Source organism: Myxine glutinosa, chromosome 7 (genome assembly GCF_964187855.1).
Source record: "Myxine glutinosa chromosome 7, kmMyxGlut1.1, whole genome shotgun sequence".
NCBI lineage: Eukaryota > Metazoa > Chordata > Myxini > Myxiniformes > Myxinidae > Myxine > Myxine glutinosa.
In genome coordinates, this window is record NC_136267.1 from 13,275,129 (window position 1) to 13,299,063 (window position 23,935).

The 23,935-nt window shown below is 41.6% G+C and overlaps 1 protein-coding gene across 1 annotated transcript in view; it reads right to left on the reverse strand.

The window, feature by feature from the left end:
• Positions 1-23,935, reverse strand: part of RNF213 (ring finger protein 213) — a 391,778-nt gene that overhangs the window by 64,497 nt on the left and 303,346 nt on the right. Inside the window, exons 42-46 of the mRNA XM_078781285.1 lie at positions 19,331-19,444; positions 13,749-13,979; positions 9,062-9,155; positions 8,774-8,808; positions 7,409-7,506 (exon numbers count right to left, since the gene is read on the reverse strand). Of these exons, the coding sequence (XP_078637411.1) occupies positions 7,409-7,506; positions 8,774-8,808; positions 9,062-9,155; positions 13,749-13,979; positions 19,331-19,444 (572 nt within the window). The remainder of the gene's footprint in view (positions 1-7,408; positions 7,507-8,773; positions 8,809-9,061; positions 9,156-13,748; positions 13,980-19,330; positions 19,445-23,935) is intronic.

The window sequence follows — 23,935 nt, forward strand, 5'->3', positions numbered from 1 at the left end:
GGGAGGAGGAAGGGGAGGGGAACGGGGGGGAGGGGAGGGGAACGGGGGGGGGGAGGGGAGGGGAACAGGGGGGAGGAGAGGAGAGGGTGGGGAGGGGAGAAGAGTGGTGGAGGGGACAAGAGGGGGAGGGGAGAAGAGGAGGGAGGAGGAGAGGGAGAGGAGGAGAGGGAGGAGGAGATGGGAGGGGGGGGGCGGCTAGCTTGGCAAGCGATAGCAGGATTTTTACTTTTATTTTTACCTCAATGAGAGCTATATATATAGTCCGTGCTTGGAGCCTTCAAGTTCAACATAAAGTTTTTTAATGAAAAATAATGCAGATGTATAACAATCCACCAATGCAAGTTCAGAAATGAATGCAGATCCTTTACTTTGCGATACAAACGCAATTCCCGCCATTTCCACTCACGATTGAGGCCCTCCACAGTCGGCTTCTATCAGTTCGGCCGCGCCTCTTCTTCCTCCTACAACTTCGTCTCACTTCTTTCACTCAAAATGTACGAAATTCTGCCGCATGAAATTATGTAGAGGCCTCGTCGGGGGATATAAGGTACATAAGGAAGGCGTTGTAACAGAAGAATCAAAATAAAAGTGGAAGAACATGAGGAAATGGGAGCTATTCTGGACCCACAGCCAAACGCGACAAACCATTGCAATACACCCCGAACGTCTAGCGCCGCCACAAACCACCATGGAATTGCAGGTGGCGCGGTTTTTTAAACCATTGATATTAAAATAAAACGTAGCCTATAACCACCAGGATTTTATGCTGATTCCGAATCTGTGTCTAAAACTTTTCTCCGATGTGTAGTTCTTGAGTTATAAGCGGACATCCAGACAGACACACATATACACACACACACACACACACAGACACTCCTCCTTTATATATAGAGATATATATATCTATATCTATATATATATATAATTATATATATATATATATATATATGTATATATATATATATATATATATATATATATATATATATATATATATATATATATATATATATATATATATATATATATATATATATATATATATATATATATATATATATAATATATATATATATAAAAGAAAAAATATATTCCATATTATATTATTCCATATTATTGAATATTCCATGTTATTATTATTATTATTATTATTCCATATTATATTATTATATTCCATATTATTTATGTATATATATAAACATATATTTTATTTATATATATATATATATATATATATATATATATATATATATATATATATATATATATATATATATATATATATATATATATATATTATGCGACATATGTATATTTTAACAGAATGATTTTGAAGCTGTACCAACCTATTGTTTCAAATGAAATGCTTTTGGTATGTTAGAGGTAATTTTTTTTTTTCATCACTCTTCCATCCCTTGCCGCTTACATCCGTACTTACTTTTTCCACATGCGAAATTTGCATTTACTAGGGCATTGCCCGTACCATATCTATATCTAAAATTATATCCCCCCCCTCTATTTACATGAAATGGTTTGGTCCAAAGCGAACGGCTTCCGGAGTTTGGTAAAGAAATCGCCATCGCGTGCACAAACGCGCAGGAAAGCGAATGAATCGCAAATTCGTTTTTATTTGTTTTAAAACATAGTTTAACGCCAACATAGTTTGCAAACGTGAAATAAATGAATACGCTCTCAAATGTGCCATCCGAGGCAGAGTGTGTCCGCCACGTTCGGCACACGCGATAGTTCGCTGCTCTCTGATTGGTTGAATCGTTTTTTGGACATAGCTCGGTAAGTAATTGTCCGATTAATATGAAACCTTGAAAAGGCACATCCTCGGGTCCCCAGCAATATACCTGGCAAGTTAAAAGTATATCGGACCCGTGGTTGTCGAGAAACAGCGGTCACAGACAAACGTACAAACAGAGATTACTGGAATTATAGATAGATGTTCATTTAAATTATACAATGGACTACAAAATGTAAATGTTTCATGATATTTGTTGTATTATATCACCTTTATCTATCAATATTGTTGAAATGAAGATCAAATAGCTGTATGTTGAAAAAGTCAAAACTTTACATGGGGTGTACTTACTTTTTTACATGACTGTACATAAGATTGCACGTCTCTTTCATGCCTATCTGTGTATGACGACCGTCAGATCTGGGCCATGTAATTATTGATCATTCTGTCCTTTCTTTTTTTTTTTTTTTTTTTTTGTATACTGAATCGAGGTTCGTGAAAGAGCGAACATTTATTTCACAAACAAATCAACCAGACAAACAAAATATATAAAAAGAGGGAGCGGAAGACAAGATGGGGAGAGAAGGAGAAGCACACAAACAACATTTGAGAGCAGGGAGATGTGTGGGAGGGAGAGGGCTTGGGGGGAGGAGGCATGGGAAGGGGGGGGGGGGGGGAGTGGGAGAAGTATAAAACACAAGGACACCAAGGACTTCCAGGACAGAAGTTGGTATTTCAAAAAAGTGGATTTGGGGTGAAATTATCAGGGGTAGAAAAGATCAAGGTTTTGGAAGGGGGAAGAGAAGAGATGGTGGTGAACAGCTGTTTTAAAGACCTGGAGGGTGGAGTGGGATTGAAGAGAGTGAGGGAGTTTGTTCCAGAGGCGGGAGAAAAGAGGAATGAAGGAATGAAAGAATGAAGGTGAGCAGAGATTCTTGATTTTGGCAGTTTAACCATAAGAGGGTTGCAGGCAGATCTTGTGCGACCTGTAGGAATATTTGGGGGACAGAGCCCAGAGAGAGCTGGGGGGGGGGGGGGGCAAGGCCAGAGAGGAGTCGGTAGAAGACGGAAAGATCACCAACCTGCCTGCGGTGAGTGAGTGAGAGGCCCTTGGAGTTAGCTTCATCGCGGGTGATTCCAATGATTCTGAACGCTTTGGTTTCAACAGCGTGAAGACGAGCTAGGTGTGAGGCAGGAGCACCAGCCCAGAGGGGAGAGCAGTATTCCATTGAGCTGCGGATGAAAGCCTTGTATGTGGTGAGGAGCTCAGGTGTGCCAAGGAAGGACTTCGCACGACGGAGGATGCCCATTCGGCGACTGGCTTTGGAGGCCAGATTTGAAATGTGGTTTTCCCAGGAAAGATCATGGCAGATAGTGAGACCCAAAAGCTTGAGTGACAGAACTTCTTGGAGAGGATTATTCAGAAAGTGGATGGGGGGGTTGTCCAGTCGGTCTTTTCGGAGAGACATCGTAAGAGTGTGAAATTTGTCAGGATGTCAGGATGAAAGACATGTCAGGTTGAAAGACTGAAAGACATCAAAGATTGAAAGACATCCTCATATTTCATTGTAAATAAACTCCCTTTTAATGATGGAAAGCATCTTCCTGTTTTCTGCCTTCCCGAGCGAACAACATCACGATCGGCTGCATTTGTGTGATCCTAGAGGAAACAGTGCAGTCGGTCCCGGACATTCGCGGAGAATACATTCCTGGAGAATGCCGTGATTGTCGCATGTGCGAATGTGGGGGCATTGTTTGAATGGGGGTAAAAAAAAATTTGCTACATGGTCTAGGCTCGTGGAAAATTTATGACACAGAACAAATCATTACTCCCGCCAGGGAGTAAAGCATTCACTCGTGTCCGTGTGTCTGTGTGTGTGTGTGTGTGTGTGTGTGTGTGTGTGTGTGTGTGTGTGTGTTCGTGTGTTTGTGAACAAGATATCTGGAAAAGATCTGAACGGATTTGGATGAAAGTTGGTGGGATGATTGCCCTTGGGATAAGGAAGAATTGATTAGTTTTTGGTGAAGCTCAGCATATTATTCCCGATCCAGGAAATTTTTGAAGGATTTTTTTACCATTGGAAGATCGGGCTCATTTTTTTTTTTTAACATTATCTTCTATATATTCTATATTTAACATTGTGATATGAAAATAGTTTCCATATTTGTTGTAAATGTAGTTTAAACTCGTGGTTATGCATTAGAGCAGTGTATTTTTTTTAGCAGCGTCGTCTTCAATGTTCATTTTTTTTTCTAATAAAGACATATTCTGTCATTTTGAAACCACCAAAGTGTGTATTAGGTTTCGCCGTTTCATAAAATGTATCGTTTGATACGTATAATGCTTTTAAAAATTGTTTTTTTATTTTCTAACCTCAGAAGAGATATCAACATTTAGCTCAGCGAATGTCATTCGCGGTGTCAGTATTTGATGAACTTATAAAGACTTAGTTCCAGATTTGTCAATGGCTGAGGTATATTAACAAACGAATAAAACAGATTTGGCAAAATTCCAACTTTTTTTAAAAAGATCGCATATTCACCCAGGGTTGTGAGAGGCTGAAGAAGAAGAAACCTCACATGGGCTTCCCAGACCAAATAAATAATTCTGGATCTGCCTCTGCGATTTTCAGGTTTATTACTCCCGCCAGGGAGTAACACATTCGATCGTGTCCGTCCGTGTGTGTGTGTGCGTGTTCGTGTGTTTGTGAACAAAATATCTGGAAAAGTTCTGAACAGATTTGGATGAAAGTTGGTGGGATGATTGCCCTTGGGATAAGGAAGAATTGATTCGTTTTTGGTGGTCAGCATATTATTTCCGATCCAGGAATTTTTTGAAGGATTTTTTTACCATTTGAAGATAGGGCTCATTTTTTTTTAACATTATCTTCTATATATTCTATATTTAACATTGTGATATGAAAATAGTTTTCATATTTGTTGTAAATGTAGTTTAAACTCATGGTTATGCGTTAGAGCGGTGTATTTTTTTAGCAGCGTCGTCTTCAATGTTCATTCTTTTTTTCTAATAAAGACATATTCTGTCATTTTAAAACCACCAAAGTGTGTATTAGGTTTCGCCGTTTCATAAAATGTATCGTTTGATACGTATAATGCTTTCAAACTGTTTTTTGTTTTTTTTAACCTCAGAAGAGATATCAACATTTAACTCAGCGAATGTCATTCGCGTTGTCAGTATTTGATGAACTTATAAAGACTTAGTTCCAGATTTGTCAATGGCTGAGGTATATTAACAAACGAATAAAACAGATTTGGCAAAATTCCAACTTATTTTAAAAGATCGCATATTCACCCAGGGTTGTGAGAGGCTGAAAAAGAAGAAACCTCGCATGGACTTCCCAGACCAAATAAATAATTCTGGTTCTGGCTCTGCGATTTTCAGGTTTATTACTCCCGCCAGGGAGTAACGCATTCGATCGTGTCCGTCCGTGCGGGTGTGTGTTCGTATGTTCGTGTGTTTGTGAACAAGATATCTGGAAAAGTTCTGAACGGATTTGGATGAAAGTTGGTGGGATGATTGCCCTTGGGATAAGGAAGAATTGATTAGTTTTTGGTGAAGCTCAGGATATTATACCGGATCCAGGAAAAAAATTTTGAAAAATTTTTGGGAAAGATTTTTTTTCTGTTTTACCATTAAAGCTTTTATTCTTATTCTTAAATGATGTTTTTCTCCTCTAATTCCGAGATATATCAAAATTAATTTTCTGACAGTTAGGGATTACTTTCTTTTTCATTTATTGTTTTGGGGAGAGGGGATGTTAAACAAAACGTATTATTCCAACTAAACCCATGGCGGGGGTATGCGCTCGACTGAGTGGCGTTCTAGTTACACAATATAACAAAGGGAACAATGGGAGAAAGTGGAAACGCCAACAGCAGTGTGGAGAGAAGTATAGACGGAGACGGACAAACAAGGGAAATAGGTAACGATGAGAGGTAAGGGTACGCAAAGCGTGGACAAGATGGATACATAAGAAATATGTTTAGGAGGGGTGGGGTGGTCTAACAGGTGTAGAAAAGATCATGATTTTGGACGGGGGACGACTTGAGATGGTGGTGACCAACTGTCTTGAAGACCTAGCAGGAAGAATGAAATTGAAGAGAGTATGGAAGGTGGTTCCACAGGTGGAGGGAAAATAAGGAATAAATGAGTGGAGGTGAGCAGTGGTTCTAGATTTAGGCAGTTTCATTAGGAGGGCGTTGCTGGTGGACCACGTGTGCGTCCTGCAGATACCCGAGGGTGACCAAGCACGGAGAGGGCAGAGGGTGCAAGTCTTGACAAGGCACCACCAGGATTTAGAGGAGGGAGACAAGTTTGAAAGCTCATTCTTGATATTGGAAAGATGTTATTTTCTGGCTCAAGAGAGAGTAGACGCACATTTGTTGCAAGCTTTGTGGAATGATCTGAGGTTGTCTTCAGTTGGATTTGCCTTCCAGGAGGAGAATGCAAGTTGTTTTAAAGCAACTGCCTCACCACAGAATTCAGAGTACCAAGAGCAGGAGAATGGGTAAGATAAGTGAAGAGATGGGATGAATCTGTGCATAAGAGAGAGCAGGTTTCTGTGGAAGAATTCCTAGTGGATATAGGAGACCAGTCGTGGTGTAAAAAACAAATTAAAAAGCAATTTTTTTTTAAATCGTGAATACACGAGGTGCGAATGTACAAGCAAGTCACATGTTGTGAACAAGCAAGTCACATGTTGTGAACAAGCAAGTCACATGTTGTGAACCGCAAATCCCAGCAAATGTTGGGACCACCAATGTTGAGGTCCGACTGTAATCATAATATTAATTGAACACAGTGGAGTAAATTTTAGCATGGTTTGGGAATTCACGGAATCCTTTATCAGACCTCCAGCGCAGGTGGTCTGTGTTAACGGAGGACAACTGATGTGACAACAATAATAACAACAACAACAATAAAACGAGTGCCCTACAATGAACTTCAATGCAGGAGGAGGTCATTAAGCTCATCAAGACTGCACAATGGTTGCCTACCTATGGATGTTTGTCCATGCTTTATCCTTCTAAAATGCTGAGTGTTAAGCAAGGAAGCAGCACGTACCATTTAAAAGAGTTTGGTATGACTCGGCTGGAGGTCGAGGCACCGACCTCTCAGACTCAGGACAGACGCTCTAACCATTACACCACCTAGTTTGGTGCTCTGACCTTGGAAAAATGAATGCTTAAGTGCTCTGTGGGTAATAGAGGAGCTTATATGTACAGTACATTAAACAGACAACAAGGACATTATGCTAAAGTGCCGGGAAAACAGTGTACATTTACATAAATTACAGGGACATGAGAAGACATTCAGCAAATAAACAATATATGGGATCTGAACCTGTGAATTGCAGAATCACAAGGTACACACTCAGATGGGAACTCCAAAAAGGCCAAGTGGCAAGTTTCTTTCTGCCATTGTTATCATGTCATTTTGTTATATTTATCTAGAATGATTTTAAACTTTTTATTTCCATAAATCTGTATATACAGTACATCCTGCATGTGCGTGTGTGCTTGTATGAGCTTGTTTGAGAGTTAGAGCTTGTTTGAGAGTTTTGAAATGTGTATACTAAAAGAAAAGTAGCTCATTACTTTTACGTTGATATCCAAGAAACTAAACCTCATGAAACTCACGTGTCCATTCTTTGTGATCCTGCAGCAAGTGTGTAGCCCGCACCTCCAATAACAACTCCACATGCTGGACACTTAGCTGTCACTGCAGGATTGCCACACTGCAGGAGACCACATCAACATTTATACAACAAACCTGTTAAAAATAACCCAAAATACAACACTACATCACCACAGCTTGGTCTTCAAAAGCAAAGTACAAGTGAAGATGATACGTTAGGAGCAGAAGAACATTACTTTCATTTAAACATCTAATTCAGGGTAACAACTGATGAACACAAAGATATGCAGCAATATCCAACAAAATACTCTTAAGAATATTTTCGTTGCAGTCATCTCTTCTCAAAGAACACTTTTAAGGAGAAACACGGAAACATTCGAAAAGCAAATGGCTCTTCTGACTTTGTACAGGCTCTCAAAGCAGATCCTGCTCCATACTACAGAGTTACTTCCCGTTGTCCAGGATCAATGCAGCTAGAGGACATAGATCCTGGTTCTATAACAGTGAAGGAGTTTAAATGTGAAACAAAATAATTTAAATCAAATAATTTATAAGATATGTTGAACAATGTTTATGTGATTATCGCCAAAGATATGTTTATCTCCTGCGATGAAGCGAACTCCGAGGGCCTTTCACTCACTCACGGCAGGCAGGTTGGTGGTCTTTCTGTCTTCTACCGACTCCTCTCCGGCATTGCTCCCCCAGCTCTCTCTGTGCTCTGTCCCCCAAATATTCCTACAGGTCGCACAAGATCTGCCAGCAACCCTCTTAATGGTTAAACTGCCAAAATCAAGGCTCTCTGCTCACCTTCACTCTTTCATTCCCCTTTTTTCCCGCCTCTGAAACAAACTCCCCCACTCCCTTCAATCCCACTCGTCCCTCCAGGTCTTTAAAACAGCTGTTCACAACCATCTCTTATCTTCCCCCATCCAAAACCTTGATCTTTTCTACCCCCACTAATTCACCCCAGATACACTTTTTCGAAATTCCAACTTCTTTCCTGGAAGTCCTTGCAGTGTCCATATGTTTTATACCTCTCCCACCTCCCCCCAAGCCCTCTCCCTCCCACAGTTCTCTCGATGTCCCTGCTCTCAAATGTTGTGTTTGTGTCCTTCCCCCTCTCTCCCCATCTTGTCTACCGCCCCCTTAGTTTGTGTTTTATGTGCCGGTTTGTGTCGGTTTGACTTTTTGTGTGATTAATGTTAGCTCTTTCACTAGCCTCGATCTTGTATACAAAAAACAAACAACAACAAAAAAAAAAACAAGAGAAATAAAATAATGAAAATGAAAAAATAGATTATGTATTTTGTAAACACAGGACTATCATCAGAAACCTGCAAGTCCACAGCTTGGATACCAATACTTACATCTCCAATCGTGTATATATGGCCATTCGGACAGGCTGAAACACAAGAGGCAAGATTATTATGTACCTATGCTTGAAGGCAAAATTTGCCTCTCCCTCTCCTCTCTGACGCGCACCAAAGACAAACACACACACACGCACGCACGCACGCACGCACGCACACACACACACACACACACACACACACACACACACACACGCATGCACGCACACACACACACACACACACACACACACACACACACACACACACAGTAGATTAATCAATCTATCAATCTGAATGCCTTACCATATTTGGTGATTCTTTCATTTGCCTGATTCTGAAGTACCCAATCCCAAGATATTATTTTTGGATCATCAGGCATTGTTGGCAGGAACGATTTCTAAAAAGGAAAACACAGGGCAAGTTAAACAGCATTGAGCTGAGAAAAAAAATTAATAATAATTAAACGATCAACATGAATATAAATAAATAATGGGGATTTTCCAATCCAAGCTGTGTAACATAGCACTCGCAGTTTAGCTAATCCGAGCACATTCCCACCAAAGATGTTCCAAGCATGCAAAATATAGAGTATGTTGTGGCACTGGTTCGCATTTGAGGCATTTTTGCTTCAACTTTCAAAGATGTAGTTCAGATTGAAGGTATTGGTCGATCAAGGAGAAATAGTCTTGCTGATCATGTGAAGGGTGATAAATGTACTAAACATGGAACAGACAGCCAGGTTTTTAAAATTTATAAATATTTATATTTATACATACTAGTGGGCCCATTGGTCCATTGTACCAAATTTTCATTGGTCTTCACCACCTTGTAGCATACCTGCCTGCCAGACTTGGGGGGTCTTTTGGGTCCTCTCGGTGTTTTGGGGACTTTTGGGTCATCTGGGTCTTTTGGGTCTTCTGCGGTTTTTTTGGTCCTCATTGATTTTTAGATTATCTGGGTCTTTTGGGTTCCTCAGGGACGTTTGGGTATTTTGGGTCCTCGGGGACTTTTGGGTCTTTTGAGTCCTCTGGGTCTTTAGGGGTCTTTGGGGTCTCAAGGATTTTAGGGGTCTGAAAGGATCTCCAAAGGTTGAAGGGTCTCAGCAGTACAAAGAGTGAAAGCTACATTTCAATAGTACTATTACGTTTGTGGGGGGTAGGTAATGAAATACCTCATAGGAAAGTTCAGAATGTGTATGTTTTAGTATGGACCGTGTGACATGAAGAAAAAGAAACCCACCTCAATGTAACTAAGAAGGGAATCCGTCAGGGTAAGGTCATGTATACGTGTCTCCGAAACAAAGGGGTGGAGCTTTTGTTAAAAAGATAGGGACTATAAGATTAACTCCCCAGTGTGCAGTTGCCGTTGGTGATTTCTCCCTATGTTGTTTTATTACAAATAAAAAGCCATGCCACAAACGCTCCATTCACAACCAACACTGTCAGGGCTGACAGACACCCAGGCATTCTCAATCGGGAGACTTGGCTCCCGCTCCTGGCCTCATCCATTTGGCCTTCAGCCCTCGAGTGAGGTTCATGCTTATACACTGCCTGGGGTTTTTCTTCTGGGAGCGACAGTTTTCCATTGACAAATTTCTTCCACACCTCTGAACCTCAATGTCTGTTGCACAGAAGCTCCACAACCTCAACGTTGGCACCTCGTGCAATCAGTGGTGTCCACTCCGCTCCAATGACGCGTGGCGAAGGGGCCACGCCCTGGCCTTTGTGATTGGTGGAGGCGCAATGGGATGATTGAGTAGCGCTCGGTGATTGGACAGAGTGTGAAGTCAGCGGTCGAACATTCGAGAGCAAGAAGAAGCCGCCTCGCCATCTTGGTTTCTTTTTTTTCTCTTCTGGCCTTTGCTAGGTGGTGGACGGTCGCAGTTTTCCAGTCTCTCTCTTCCTCTGGTCCTGGCGTGCATGGCGAACGGTCGCATTTTTGACTCTCCTTGGTTCTGGCAATCGAATCAGATGGTTGCTTTTGTTCTTTGTCCCTGGTTTGGCTGTTCCTGGCTCGTGTGCAATCGTGGAGAGGATGAGGAAGAAGCGGACTCGCTCTCTCTCATGTGCCGGCTTTGGGATCGAACGGGGAGACGTCTGACTGCCTGCTGCTGGCTCAGTGTGCGGGCACGCTTGACAGGCGAGATTGTGGATGCGTCGACTCTTGGTCCTTTCGCCGACGGACCGGACCCGTTCAATGAACACCAAACCCCTCGTTGAGACAGAGCGAATGAAAAGGCCGGCAAAAACATTATTTATCTTGACTTTCATTTTCCCCTTGTTTGTATACCAGTCTGAAGGAGACGTCTCAAGTTAGAATTTAGTTTTACCTCTCATTCATTTTATTTGGTTTACAATTACTTTTAAATAAATTCATTTTGTGTTGAATTTTACTTTTCTTGTCCTGGTTCGTTTTGTGGGTTCGGAATAACCCCGCGTGTTCCCGGTCAGATAAGGCTTCCCGCGCGCACCAAAGACAATCCCGCCAAGGTTTGAAATATACCTCGGAGTTAAAGCTCGTCTCGGCTATCCGCCAGTTCGGGGATCTAAACCCCGGTGACGCGACAGTATGTAATATGTAAAAACATTAATAGACGTACGTAATAGACAAAAAGTATGCACGCACGCACGCATGCACACACACACACACACACACACACACACACACACACACCTCATCCATTTATAGCAGAAGAAGATATATATATATATATATATATATATATACATATATATATATATATATATATATATACTGTATATATATATATATATATACTGTATATATATATATATATACATATATATATATATACATACATACATACATACATATATATATATATATATATATATATATATATATATATATATATATATAAATATATATATATATATATATATATATATATATATGTATATATATATATATATATATATACATATATATATATATATATATATATATATATATATATATATATATATATATATATATATATATATATATATATATATATATATATATATAATTTTATTATTTTTTAAATGATGATCAACAACAACAACAACATGCATTTTAAGGCCATTTTAAGGCCTGCTAGAGCGGGGGTTAGCCTTTTAAATGATGATCAACCCGCTTAAATAGCCTGCACGAGTGCATGCACCTGCTAAGTGTCAGTGATGGCAGGATGTGTTTGTCTCTGTTTATATCCGTTGGAACGTCAAATGCTGATGACGATTTTTAAATTTCATTTCGATAATCATCTTCAATTTTAAGATACTTAATGGAAAAGTACGAAATATCCCGAAAAGCGAAACCCAGATCGATGTCAATGCACAACAATACAGATTGGCTTTGCGGGGTGTGACACACACAAGAAAGTTGTCAGCTATGACAGATGCAGGATAGAATAATTGTCCATGCACAACCTGACAAAGTTATAAAATCGTCATCAACTCTATTGCATTTTTCAAGTTTTTTTCTGCCCCGAAGATGACATCTACACTCTATAAACAATGACATTCACAGTCATCATGTTCGCAATTATGGAGGTGCTACCAGTGTCAAAGGAAGGTAACCGATCAAAAGAATTCCTGTGGGTGATTAAAGATGAGGTTCATCGGTAACTTAATCAGATGGAAACAGACAATATATTCTGCCTAATAATAACGGTACATTATCATACATCATTACTCATTGCACTGGTTGATCAGAGTAGTGATGGCAATGTACAAAAGAGCGTGCACAGCTGTAAGGCCGAAGGACGGGAACAGTGGTGAGTTTGAGGTGAAGGTGGGAGTGCATCAGGGGTCGGTACTAAGTCCACTACTATTTGTAGCTGTGATGGAGGTGCTGGCTCGGAACATAAAGGAGGGTTTACCGTGGGAGTTGTTGTATGCAGATGATCTGGTGTTGATTGCAGAAAGTATGGATGGACTGAAGGAGAAGATGAACAAGTGTAAGGAATGTATGTAGACAAAAGGTCTGAAGGTGAATATCGGAAAAACGAAGGTGATGGCAAGTGGTAAAGCATGTGGTGAGGTGGAAAGAACTGGGAAGTGGCCGTGTGCTGTGTGCAGGGAGGGTGTCGGAGTGAACTCCATTCAATGTACAATGTGCGCTGAGTGGGTTCATCAAAAATGTAGCGGTATGAGAGGGTCAGTAACCAGTGTGGCAGCTACATTCAAGTGTAAGGTGTGCACAGAGGGAGCTGCAGATGGAGGAAATGTTGAGTTGGATCTTGGAGACGGCGTGAAGCTGGAAGGTGTGAAAACATTTTGTTACCTAGGAGACATGCTGAATGGAGAAGGTGGATCAGACTCGGCAACGATTGCTAGAGTGAGATGTGCATGGAAGAAGTTTCGGGAACTGAGTGGCGTGCTGACGAGGAGGGGAGTGTAGTTGAAGCTGAAGGGAAAGGTGTATGCTGCATGTGTGAGAAGTGTTATGATTTAAGGGAGCGAGACATGGGTAATGAACGTAGAGCAGCAACGAAGGCTGGAAAGGGTCGAAATGCGAATGGTTCGGTGGATGTGCGGAGTATCGTTGAGAGAGAGGAAGACAAATGATGAATTGCGAAAGATGATGGGAATAGAGCCTGTGATGGATGCTGTGAGGAGAAACAGTTTGAGATGGTTTGGTCATGTGTTGAGGAAGGATGAAAGTGACTGGTTGAGAAGAGTGATGGAAATGAATGTTGAAGGAAGTAGAGGACGGGGAAGACCGAGAAAGACTTGGCTGAAGATGGTTGAAGAAGAAATGCGGGCAAGGGGGTTAACAAGGGGAGATGCAGAAAATAGGGCAAAATGGAGAAGATTGTCATGGGGACTGCAAGGCTAACCCCCGCTCTTGCAGGGAAAATGGCCTTAAAATGCCTGTTGTTGTTTGTTGTATTACTCATTGCACTACTTAGCACCTAATTATCTCAGTAAAATGAATGAAACAGGCAGGCCCTTATACATAACAAGATGAGACAAGACTTAGAGACCTGCATAAGGATGGGCTGTGTCGCCAAGATCTTCAGAGGCACGAGCAGAGAATCATTATTGCATAGAGTTAGTGCTGTTTGTGCATGTATCTGCAGCTCCAAAAGCAAGAGCTCCTTGGGATTTGTTACAGAGGCCTGTGCACTATTATCCTGCAGCATTGCATGGCAGAGATCCATGAACTTTGGGTCCTTCTGCTGCTCCTGTTCATCAAGGATGCCAGCAATGTCAGCCTGCAGGTACACAAGAACACTTATGTAGTATTGTAGAAACTATACACATACGAGTCACAAACAAGTATTTATAACTTGGTGGTAAATACATTATTGCAACAAAAAATTACCATAGAAAATTCAAGAGATGCAAATAAGTTGAACAATGAAATTATATTTTGTATGTCATCCTTTTACTTTACATAAAGCATGACGTCATATTTTCATAAATAAATACATAAATACATAACCAATACTAGATGATATTCAAAGAATACTTTGATAGAATACTTGGTTCGAGCCAAGTCTTCTGCTTTTTTAAGGGTTTTCTTCTTTGATCCAATATGGCTGCCAGACCACGTGACCAATGACATTATAATTTTACATTCTCCAATATAATTGTTGCGGAAATCAAGCTCAAGAAATTAAAAAAGATCAGACTAAGTATTGTACTTGTTGAATTATGACGTCATAATTAAGGCAACAATGATGTCATCGTAAGCAACACTTATTCCCAATGCAGAGTTCTTTACAATGAGGCACATTTAAATTTTTTCTTTGTAGCGGTTTCAGAGATATAGAGTTGCAACGTTTTACATTTTCACCCCTCAGCCCAAATTGGGCTAAGGGATATTGTCGTCACGGCGTCGTCTGGGCGTCCGTCAACTTTTGGTTTCCGTCAATTTCAAGCAGGACGGCTTGTCCGATTAAATCCATTTTTGCAGTGTGTGTTGGGGTTGAGTAGAGGAAGGTTCCTTTCGAAAATGGGCGCGCTGCGATTTTCAATATGGCCGCCACGGCAGCCATCTTGGCGTCCGTCAACTTTTGGTTTCCGTCAATTTCGGGCAGAACGGCTTGTCCGATTAAATCCATTTTTGCAGTGTGGGTTGGGGTTGAGTAGAGGAAGGTTCCTTTCGAAAATGGGCGCGCTGCAATTTTCAATATGGCCGCCACGGCAGCCATTTTGAAATTGGTTTCCATCAATTTCGAGCAGAACAGCTTGTCCGATTAAATTCATTTTTGCAGTGTGTGTTGGGGTTGGGTAGAGGAAGGTTCCTTTCGAAAATGGGCGCGCTGCGATTTTCAATATGGCCGCCACGGTAGCCATCTTGAAATTGGTTTCTGTCAATTTCGAGCAGAATGGCTTGTCTGATTAAATCCATAATTGCAGTGTGTGTTGGGGTTGAGTATAGGAAGGTGCCTTTCGAAAATGGGCACGCTGCGATTTTCAATATGGCCGCCACTGCAGCCATCTTGAAATTGGTTTTCGTCAATTTCGAGCAGAACGGCTTGTCCGATTAAATCCATGTTTGCAGTGTGTGTTTGGGTTGAGTAGAGGAAGGTGCCTTTCAAAAATGGGCGTGCTGCGATTTTCAATATGGCCGCCACTGCAGCCATCTTGAAATTGGTTTCCATCAATTTCGAGCAGAACTGCTTGTCCGATTAAATCTATTTTTGCAGTGTGTATTGGGGTTGAGTCGAGGAAGGTTCCTTTCGAAAATGGGCATGCTGAAATTTTCAATATGGCCGCCACGGCAGACATCTTGAAATTGGTTTCCACCATGCATGGGCTGAGGGGTTACGCCCGCTTTGCGGTGCTATTTATTTTCATTGTGGTGACTGTACCACGTGACCTATGACGTCATAATTGGCATTAACTAATTATACATGAGGAGGTGCTTCTATGTTGAAAATTTCATGTCCATCAGACCAACAGCTGCAGAGAAAAAATGTTTTCATACTGATCGGATCAAGCTTTGTACTTGTCGAATGATGAAGTCATAATGAAGGCACCAATGACATCATCATTAACAATTCTTATTCCCCATGGGGAGTACTTCACAATGAGCCATGTTTCAATTTTTTCCATTAAGCGGTTTCGGAGATTAGGCCGAGAAAAATACATTTCCGGGTTCTGGTCAGCGCGCGCATCGATTTTGACCCTGCGCGTCAACAATTTTTTTTTTCAAATTTGGTATCGACGTTCGCGCACGGTTCTCCCCTACAACACTGCGTTTAGTTTGTCCAAATCCAACCAGCCGTTCCAAAGATATGAGTAGTTTTGTGTGCCGTGACGTCATGAATCCAATAGGGAAGTTGCATGTGACGTTATCGTCTTAGTCACGTGACCGCCTGGGTGGCAAAACATTGCTTCTGCCACCATACGTAATGGCGGCAATTTGAAACTCGTCTCACATATAAATTGCCCCCTACACGATGGGAAAGAGTTGTTGTGCTGTTGGATGTACAGCCCGATTTCATAAGGGATCAGGCTTGTCATTCTACCGTTTTCCGGACGACACAACGCTAAAACCAATTCATAGCTGCTTTGACTGCAGCTCTCAGGTGAGAATATGGCTCATGAGGTTGTTACCTTCGCTCGCGAAGCAAAAAGCAGGATTAGGCATTTGGTTACGTACATGTGGAGTGCGTATGGCGTACGTGTGGCGTACGTGTGGCGTACTTGTGTACGTGTGGAGTGTGTGTGGTGTACGTGTGGAGTGTGTGTGGTATACGTGTGGTGTACGTGTGGAGTGTGTGTGGTGTACATGTGGAGTGCGTATGGCGTACGTGTGGCATACTTGTGGTGTACGTGTGGAGTGTGTGTGGCGTACGTGTGGAGTGTGTGTGGCGTACTTGTGGAGTGTGTGTGGCGTACGTGTGGAGTGTGTGTGGCGTACGTGTGGCATACGTGTGGAGTGTGTGTGGCGTACTTGTGGTGTACGTGTGGCGTACGTGTGGAGTGTGTGTGGCATACTTGTGGCGTACTTGTGGAGTGTGTGTGGACTGTGGAGTGTGTGTGGACTGTGGAGTGTGTGTGGACTGTGGAGTGTGTGTGGACTGTGGAGTGTGTGTGGCATACTTGTGGGTCCACACGGGTCCACAGGCAGATGACACAGCCTCAGTTTCTCGCAATACCGCGAAAACGCCTCAACGGGCAAGCTCCGGGCATAAACTGACAGGTCCGTCTGATCAAACGACAGCTTTCCCGCCATGTTGTTTATGCCACCCAAGATGGCGGGCGGAACCGGTTGCCATGGACGACGCTCACGTGATGCAAGGCCTCTATCGGCTGGATATTGTCATTTATTGAAACAAATACGTTCTTTGTCGGGTTCGTATGAAGCAACCAGAAGGCCTAGAGAGCTGCGGGTGGTCTTGTTAGTTAGGCCTGGATCCTATCTCGTTTGTCATGAAGTTGTAAGTGTCTGTGATAATCTGGTGGACTGGGGGAAGAGATCGTGGGAGACCATCGGCCTGTTAGACCACTTGCGCATGCGCAGTGTTGACGCGATGGACGCATTGGAATGTTTAACGGTACGGCGAGGCGATCTCGAGATCGAAATGGCAGTCTATAATATGCTTGAAGAACTTAATGATTTTCAAAATAAATACATTTTAAAATAACTTAAGCTTGTGTTCATTATTTACAAAAAAAAAGGCCCACAAGTCCCATTGGCTGTCTTTAATTTCTCTCTGGACGGCGCCACAGCAGATGAGGAGGACCGCAAGGCATGAGGACACAAAAAACACCTCTATATGTGCAATCCATGCTTTTCAAAACAAAAACAAACAAAAAAACACATCGCCGCATCAATTCTGGAACTTTGGTCTGACCAGAGACCAGCAATATATATATTTGGCCTATAGAGGTGCAACGTTTTCCCAAGATGGCGTCCGTAACACATGACCAATGATGTCACAATTCTCACTGAAAATTTATGCAGGAGGAGGTATTCCTACAGTGCAAAATATCATGTCTATCAGACCAAAGGTTGCAGAGAAAATGAATTTTTAAAATGCAGATATGTACCTGTGTATGCACGTACCCGATCACTTAAACCCACTTTTCGATTCATGAGTGCAGGGTAAACAAGAAAGAGCAATCAGAGATTTCAGACCCTCGCCAGGACGTGTTTTAGTGGTATTTAAGGCTTTTGTGTTAAAACAAATATGGTGGCCGAACCACGTGACCGATGACGTCATTATTATTTTCTTTTTCTCCACTTATTTATCCCAAATGATGCTCAACAAATTTAATCTTGATCGGATGAAGTTTTGTACTTGTCGAATTATGATGTCATAATGGAGGCACAGATGACATAATCAACAATTCTTATTCCCCATGCGGAGTACTTGACAATGAGCCACGTTTAAATTTTTTCCATTGAGTGGTTTTGGAGATTATAGAGGCGAAACGTTTTTCCAAGATGGCGTCCGTACCACATGACCTATGATGTCATTATTATTTTCTTTTTCTCCACTTATTTATCCCAAATGACGCTCAACAAATTTCATCTTGATCGGATGAAGTTTTGTACTTGTCGAATTATGACGTCATAATGGGGGCACACATGACATAATCATTAACATATGTATTCCGCATGGAGAATTCTTTACAATAAGCCATGTCTCAATTTTTTCTATGCAGCGCTTTCGGAAATATAGAGGTGCAATGTTTTTCGGTTTTTCCAAGATGGCACCCATACCACGTGACCAATGACGTCATAATTATCATTTTAAAATGCTATAGGAGGTGAAATTTGAGGCATCTATGGTGAAAATGACCTGTCAATCTCACTAACGGTCGCAGAGAAAATCATATTTATTATGTGCAGACAGACAAACAAAAAAACAGACAGACAGACAGACAGACAAACGGACTCAAATGCAATACCCTCTCCTCTGGCGAGGATAAAAATACATAACCATGAAATAATATTCAGAATGCCATCTCATACTTGTACTGTTGTACCGCCATGCCTTACTGTAGATGTTGTACATTGGACATGATAATGTTATCCTCCGTCTTTCATAGTTGCTGACCCCCGTTCTTGCAGGGAAAATGGCCTTAAAATGCATGTTGTTGTTGTGTTGTTTCATAGTTGCTGAACAATTCGGACTTGGGTTAATATGTAAAAAGCACCCACTCGAGTTTTTTTTTTCATCGCATTGTTTGCAACCTGATACTCAAGGAAGAAAAAATAATAAAAAATTTGTTATGCTGAAAGTTTGGTGCTTCCACATTTGACAATGATTTAAGTGTTCTCAACACAATCCTGTTCAGGCTGTTTGCTGCTTTCGCACACACCGTAGTAGCTGTGGTCGTGTGGTTCAGGGCAGCATTACAACACTAGTTGAAGCCTGTTAGTTAGGATGACTCATTCATGGATTGAGCACAACAACACACAACAACATGCATTTTAAGGCCATTTCCCTGCTAGAGCGGGGGTTAGCCTTTTTGGTGTTCATGCCAAAATTGATTCATCAGCAGGACAAAAGGAAGTATATCTTTGTATGAAAGCAAATTATTTGAAATCTTCCAAATGGAAAAACTCCTGTTATTACATACTAATCATATACATACTAACCTTGTCTCTATCAGAGGGCTCTGCAATGTGCCTCTGGCGTGCCAACGCTACGTTCCGAGCCAGAGCGAGGACCAAGCAATGTTTTTGTGGCGTATGTCTGTCATCTTGGCATTCCTGAACAGAAAACATTTCATTCTGTTTCATATAACAAAACATACATAAAACTAGAACGGCACTCAGGAGAAAGCATACCTCCGCCTGGTTGGCCATATCACTCAATGGTGAAGAATCACTTTAAAATGCTACTAGCTCGATCCGGATCGGAACTTCACCAAAATTGAATTGATTGTTCCTTGTCACACACACAACCTGCCCAACATGTTTTGTCCAAATTCACCCATAATTTTTTGAGATATCCTGCTATGTATCGTTTTAGGCTCTATCTCCCAATAGTGAAGAATCACTTTAAAAATTATAGTAGCCGGATCCGGATCTTCACCCAAATCTAAGATTTTCGTCCTTGTCACATACGCTACATCTCTACCAAATTTTGTCCGAATCCGTCGACAACTTTTTGAGATATTTTGTTCACAAACGGACAGACAAACAGAAAAAAAGGGGTGAAAACACAAGCTTCATCCACCTTTAGGTGGTGGAGGTAACTAGAATGGCACTTGGTAGAGTGCAAACCTCTGCCAGTCTGAACAGTTTACATTTTGTATTCCACTGATATGCCGAATCTGCATCCGGAACATTCGTCCTTCTCACACATCAAAATCTAATCGGCTTCTTCTTGTGACCAACGAACTGTATCCACCAAGTTTTGGCATAATCCATCCACAACCTTTTGAAATACGGTACTGTATCGTGCTATATATCGTTTTTGGCCCCATGTATCTGTGGTGAAGAATCACTTCAAAATTTTTTTAAATCTCATATCTCAGATCATATCTTCACCAAAATCGAAACAATTCGTCTTTGTCACACACAAAACCTGTCCACCAAATTTCGTCTGAATCCATCTAACTTTTTGAGATATTCTGCTCACAGACAGACAGACAGACAGACAGACAGGGGTGAAAATATAACCTCTGTCCACTTTCGGTGGTGGAGGTAATAAATCAGCATTCAAGCACTCAGTCTTGTAAGGATTCAAACCCAGAAGAGTCCAATTAAAGGTAGAGTCAGATCAAAGGTAAGTATACTCGCTATGAACTATCCTGCCAACCCTAACCGAACATAGAAGAAGATATTTAGAAGCAAATATACTCTTGAATAACCAACCTATTTTCTCAGATGTAACTGTCATGGTACCGTAGTCAACTGATTTGGTGAAAATGAGTAAATTGTGATCACTGTGCTGTAAAGTATGGAAATCTTGACTAAAGAACATCCATGTGCGTACATCATCGTGAGCCAATTGTGAGCCCTTCATATTCCAAAGTAAAGCAATGGAATTGATTGTTTAACAAGGCCGGGAAGCATCTTGAAGATGACCACTGTTGAGGATAGCAATCCGTCAGAGTCAACCTATACACCTGTGGCTTGGCTGAGAACCATGGAATGCAAGAATGCCAATTGACAGTCATAAATCTTGCTGAAATGTTGGAATCAGCATTGACAGTCTGAGTCAGCCCAACTGGTGTTAATTCAACGGCATGACAGGGGCTCAAACTCAGCACCCTAAGACCTCAAGCCAACCACCTCAACCGTTCAGCCAACACCAGACAACACCAGACAAGACGTCTGTGCAAGGAGTACATGGTGAATGTCAAATAAAAAAGACGCTTCAAGAGCAGAGGCTTCTCAGTCCCATTTGGCACGATCAAAGGATGCTCTGAAGCACGGTTGTCCAATACGCTTGGCACATGAGGCGAATCCGGCCACAGACATGTGGTGAATTGATCTTCTTCAAAAGCTGCCATTTATTTTTTTCAAACAGTTGCGTTGGTGCATCAGTCGTCGGACGGCACCAGCAGGTTGAATAAACACCCACTATTATTTAGAGCTAACTAAATTAGCTGAGGTTAAACTGCTATTTTTATTATCACTCAATAACATTTGGCTTCCATTGTACTGACAGCACTACCTGCAGATATCAGTGATCTATCTGACAGCCACTCAGTTTCTATATTCAAGTCCATAATAAACTTCTTTGCTGCATCAGCAGCAGTAGAATTTGAAACAGTTTCCTTCATCTTCTGAGCTGGTGACTTTGGCTAGCTACAAAGCAGTGTGGATTCTGGCTGGGAAAAACAAGGCGGAGAATTGGTGAAAGAAATCATCGGAAGAACTATGGAAACTTTGCTCAAAAAATTATGAACCAAAGACAAAAACAACATGATGGAGAAGGTTTGATATGTATGTGCAGCTGAGTCAGCAGATGATTGCTCGCTGATTGCAAGATTTGTTCTTGCAATCTTGAATCCCAACTGCGTGTTCATTTGAAGACGTGTGTCATGTTCGCTGGCTTTAGACGAGTCATAAGACATCCGAGACACTGCACAGCACGTTTTCTGGATTCAATTTGTGTCCAAAAACACGGAGATTCAATTTGTGAGCTGAAACACAGCACTCGTGGCATCGCCATTCTTTATTCTTTTAAAGGTGTGGTAGAAAAGTTTGAATTGGATTTGAAGAAGTTCGCTTCAGTTAAGACGGATGGTGCACTTGCGTTGATTGGTCGAAAATCTGGATTTGTCAGTCTGCTGAAACAGCGTCTTGACTGTGACTGGCCTTAATGATGATGACTTGACATCACATCACTGCATTTTTGCACCAAGAAACTCTTTGTGCTAAAATGGCTGGGAAAATGTGCTGGACGGTTTGATGGACATGGTTGTCAAAATCGTCAATTATATTTGTGTGTCTCTGAACCATCAATAGTTTGTGGAGCTGTAGAAAGTATCAGAATCAGATTTCACGAAAATCATCGACTTTGACAAAAGTCCCCACACCACGTATTGAATGCGTCAATATCATCGAGGAACGATATAAAGGACAACTTATCGGAAAGACAGCCAACAATGGCGGTATTGTCCGCGTACTTAATAGAGTTCTTTCTTCTTTGAGACTTCTTTATTATTATTATTATTTTCAGATTTTGAACTTTTTTGAGAACCACACATCCTTTGGTGTACATAATGAACAGTAGAGGTGATAATACACTGCCTTGTGGAGCACGAATCAAGATTGATAACTTTGATAAGCTACCATTCACCTTCACCTGATGAGGACGGTCTAGTAAAAAACTTTCCACCCAGAGTATGATATGGGGGTTCAGGCACAGGTCACCCAGCACTTTCAGAAGGGTAAATGGATGCATCATGTTAAAGGCTGAAAAATCAATAAATAACACGGATAATATTGAACCAGTGGACCTGCAGGGGAATCATTGCATCTACATAAAATACACCTCTACCTTCTCCGTGCTGTCCCGCACCCCTAGTTTTCTGAAGGTGCACAAGGTCTGCCAGTAACCGCTTCTAACTCACTGCTCAACTCCACTCACGAGTTCCTCTTTTTTCCACATGTTGAACCAACTTTTTCAGTCTATTCATTGTCATTCTCCCCTCCAGGGCTTCAAGATCTCAGGTCATCCCCCATTTACGACCATATTTCCTACCTTCATTAACTCTCCGTTCATGTGGAGGGGTATCTCAAACCTCTAACTAATGCTACTAACCATTTCCAAAGCACTGCCACACTGCTGTAGGGCTAAACCCTCCCCAAGCCTACTTCTTTCTGGTTTAGCCCCACTCCCTCGCCCAGGTTTCTCCTCGCTACCTCACCCATCGTCTTCATAATTTTTTTAATTTTATGTCATTTTTGTTCCATTTCTACTTCTTCCCCAGTTTTTCCTTCCTCCTTTTTGATTGAGAGTTTGCGGCTCTCTCCATCTTGTTCACCCCATGTCCAACCCTTGCTCTCATTCGTACTTTATTCTTCGATTCTGTGTTCAATGAAGCACATTACAGAGACCAGGAGGTCAAAATAAGCAAATACGTTCTCCAACTTAAGCTCTGCATACATTTGCCATAAATCACAAAGAATGCCTATTGTTGAAAGGAGATAGCAGCCATTTTACAACAGATATTCTTAGAACTCTAAATAATACAACAGCAGGAACTCCAACGTGATGTGTTGTCTGCCAATGAAATGTTGCCATCTTAAGACAATTTTTTTTTTTTTTTTGTATACAACATCGAGGCTCGTGAAAGAGCTAACATTAATCACACAGAAAGACAAACCGACACATAAAACATATAACATGGGGAGCGGTAGACAAGATGGGGAGAGAGGGGGAAGGACACAAACACAACATTTGAAAGCAGGGACATCGAGAGATCTGTGGGAGGGAGAGGGCTTTGAGGAGGGGGGCATGGGAGGGAGGGGGGGTGGGGGGGTATAAAACATATGGACACTGCCGGGACTTCCAGGAAAGAAGTTGGAATTTCAAACAAGGTGGATCTGGGGTGAATTAGCGGGGGTAGAAAAGATCAAGGTTTTGGATGGGGGAAGATAAGAGATGGTGGTCAACAGCTGTTTTAAAGACCTGGAGGGAGGAGTGGGATTGAAGGGAGTGTGGGAGTTTGTTCCAGATGTGGGAGAAAAGAGGAATGAAAGAGTGAAGGTGAGCAGAGAGCCGAGATTTCGGCAGTTTAA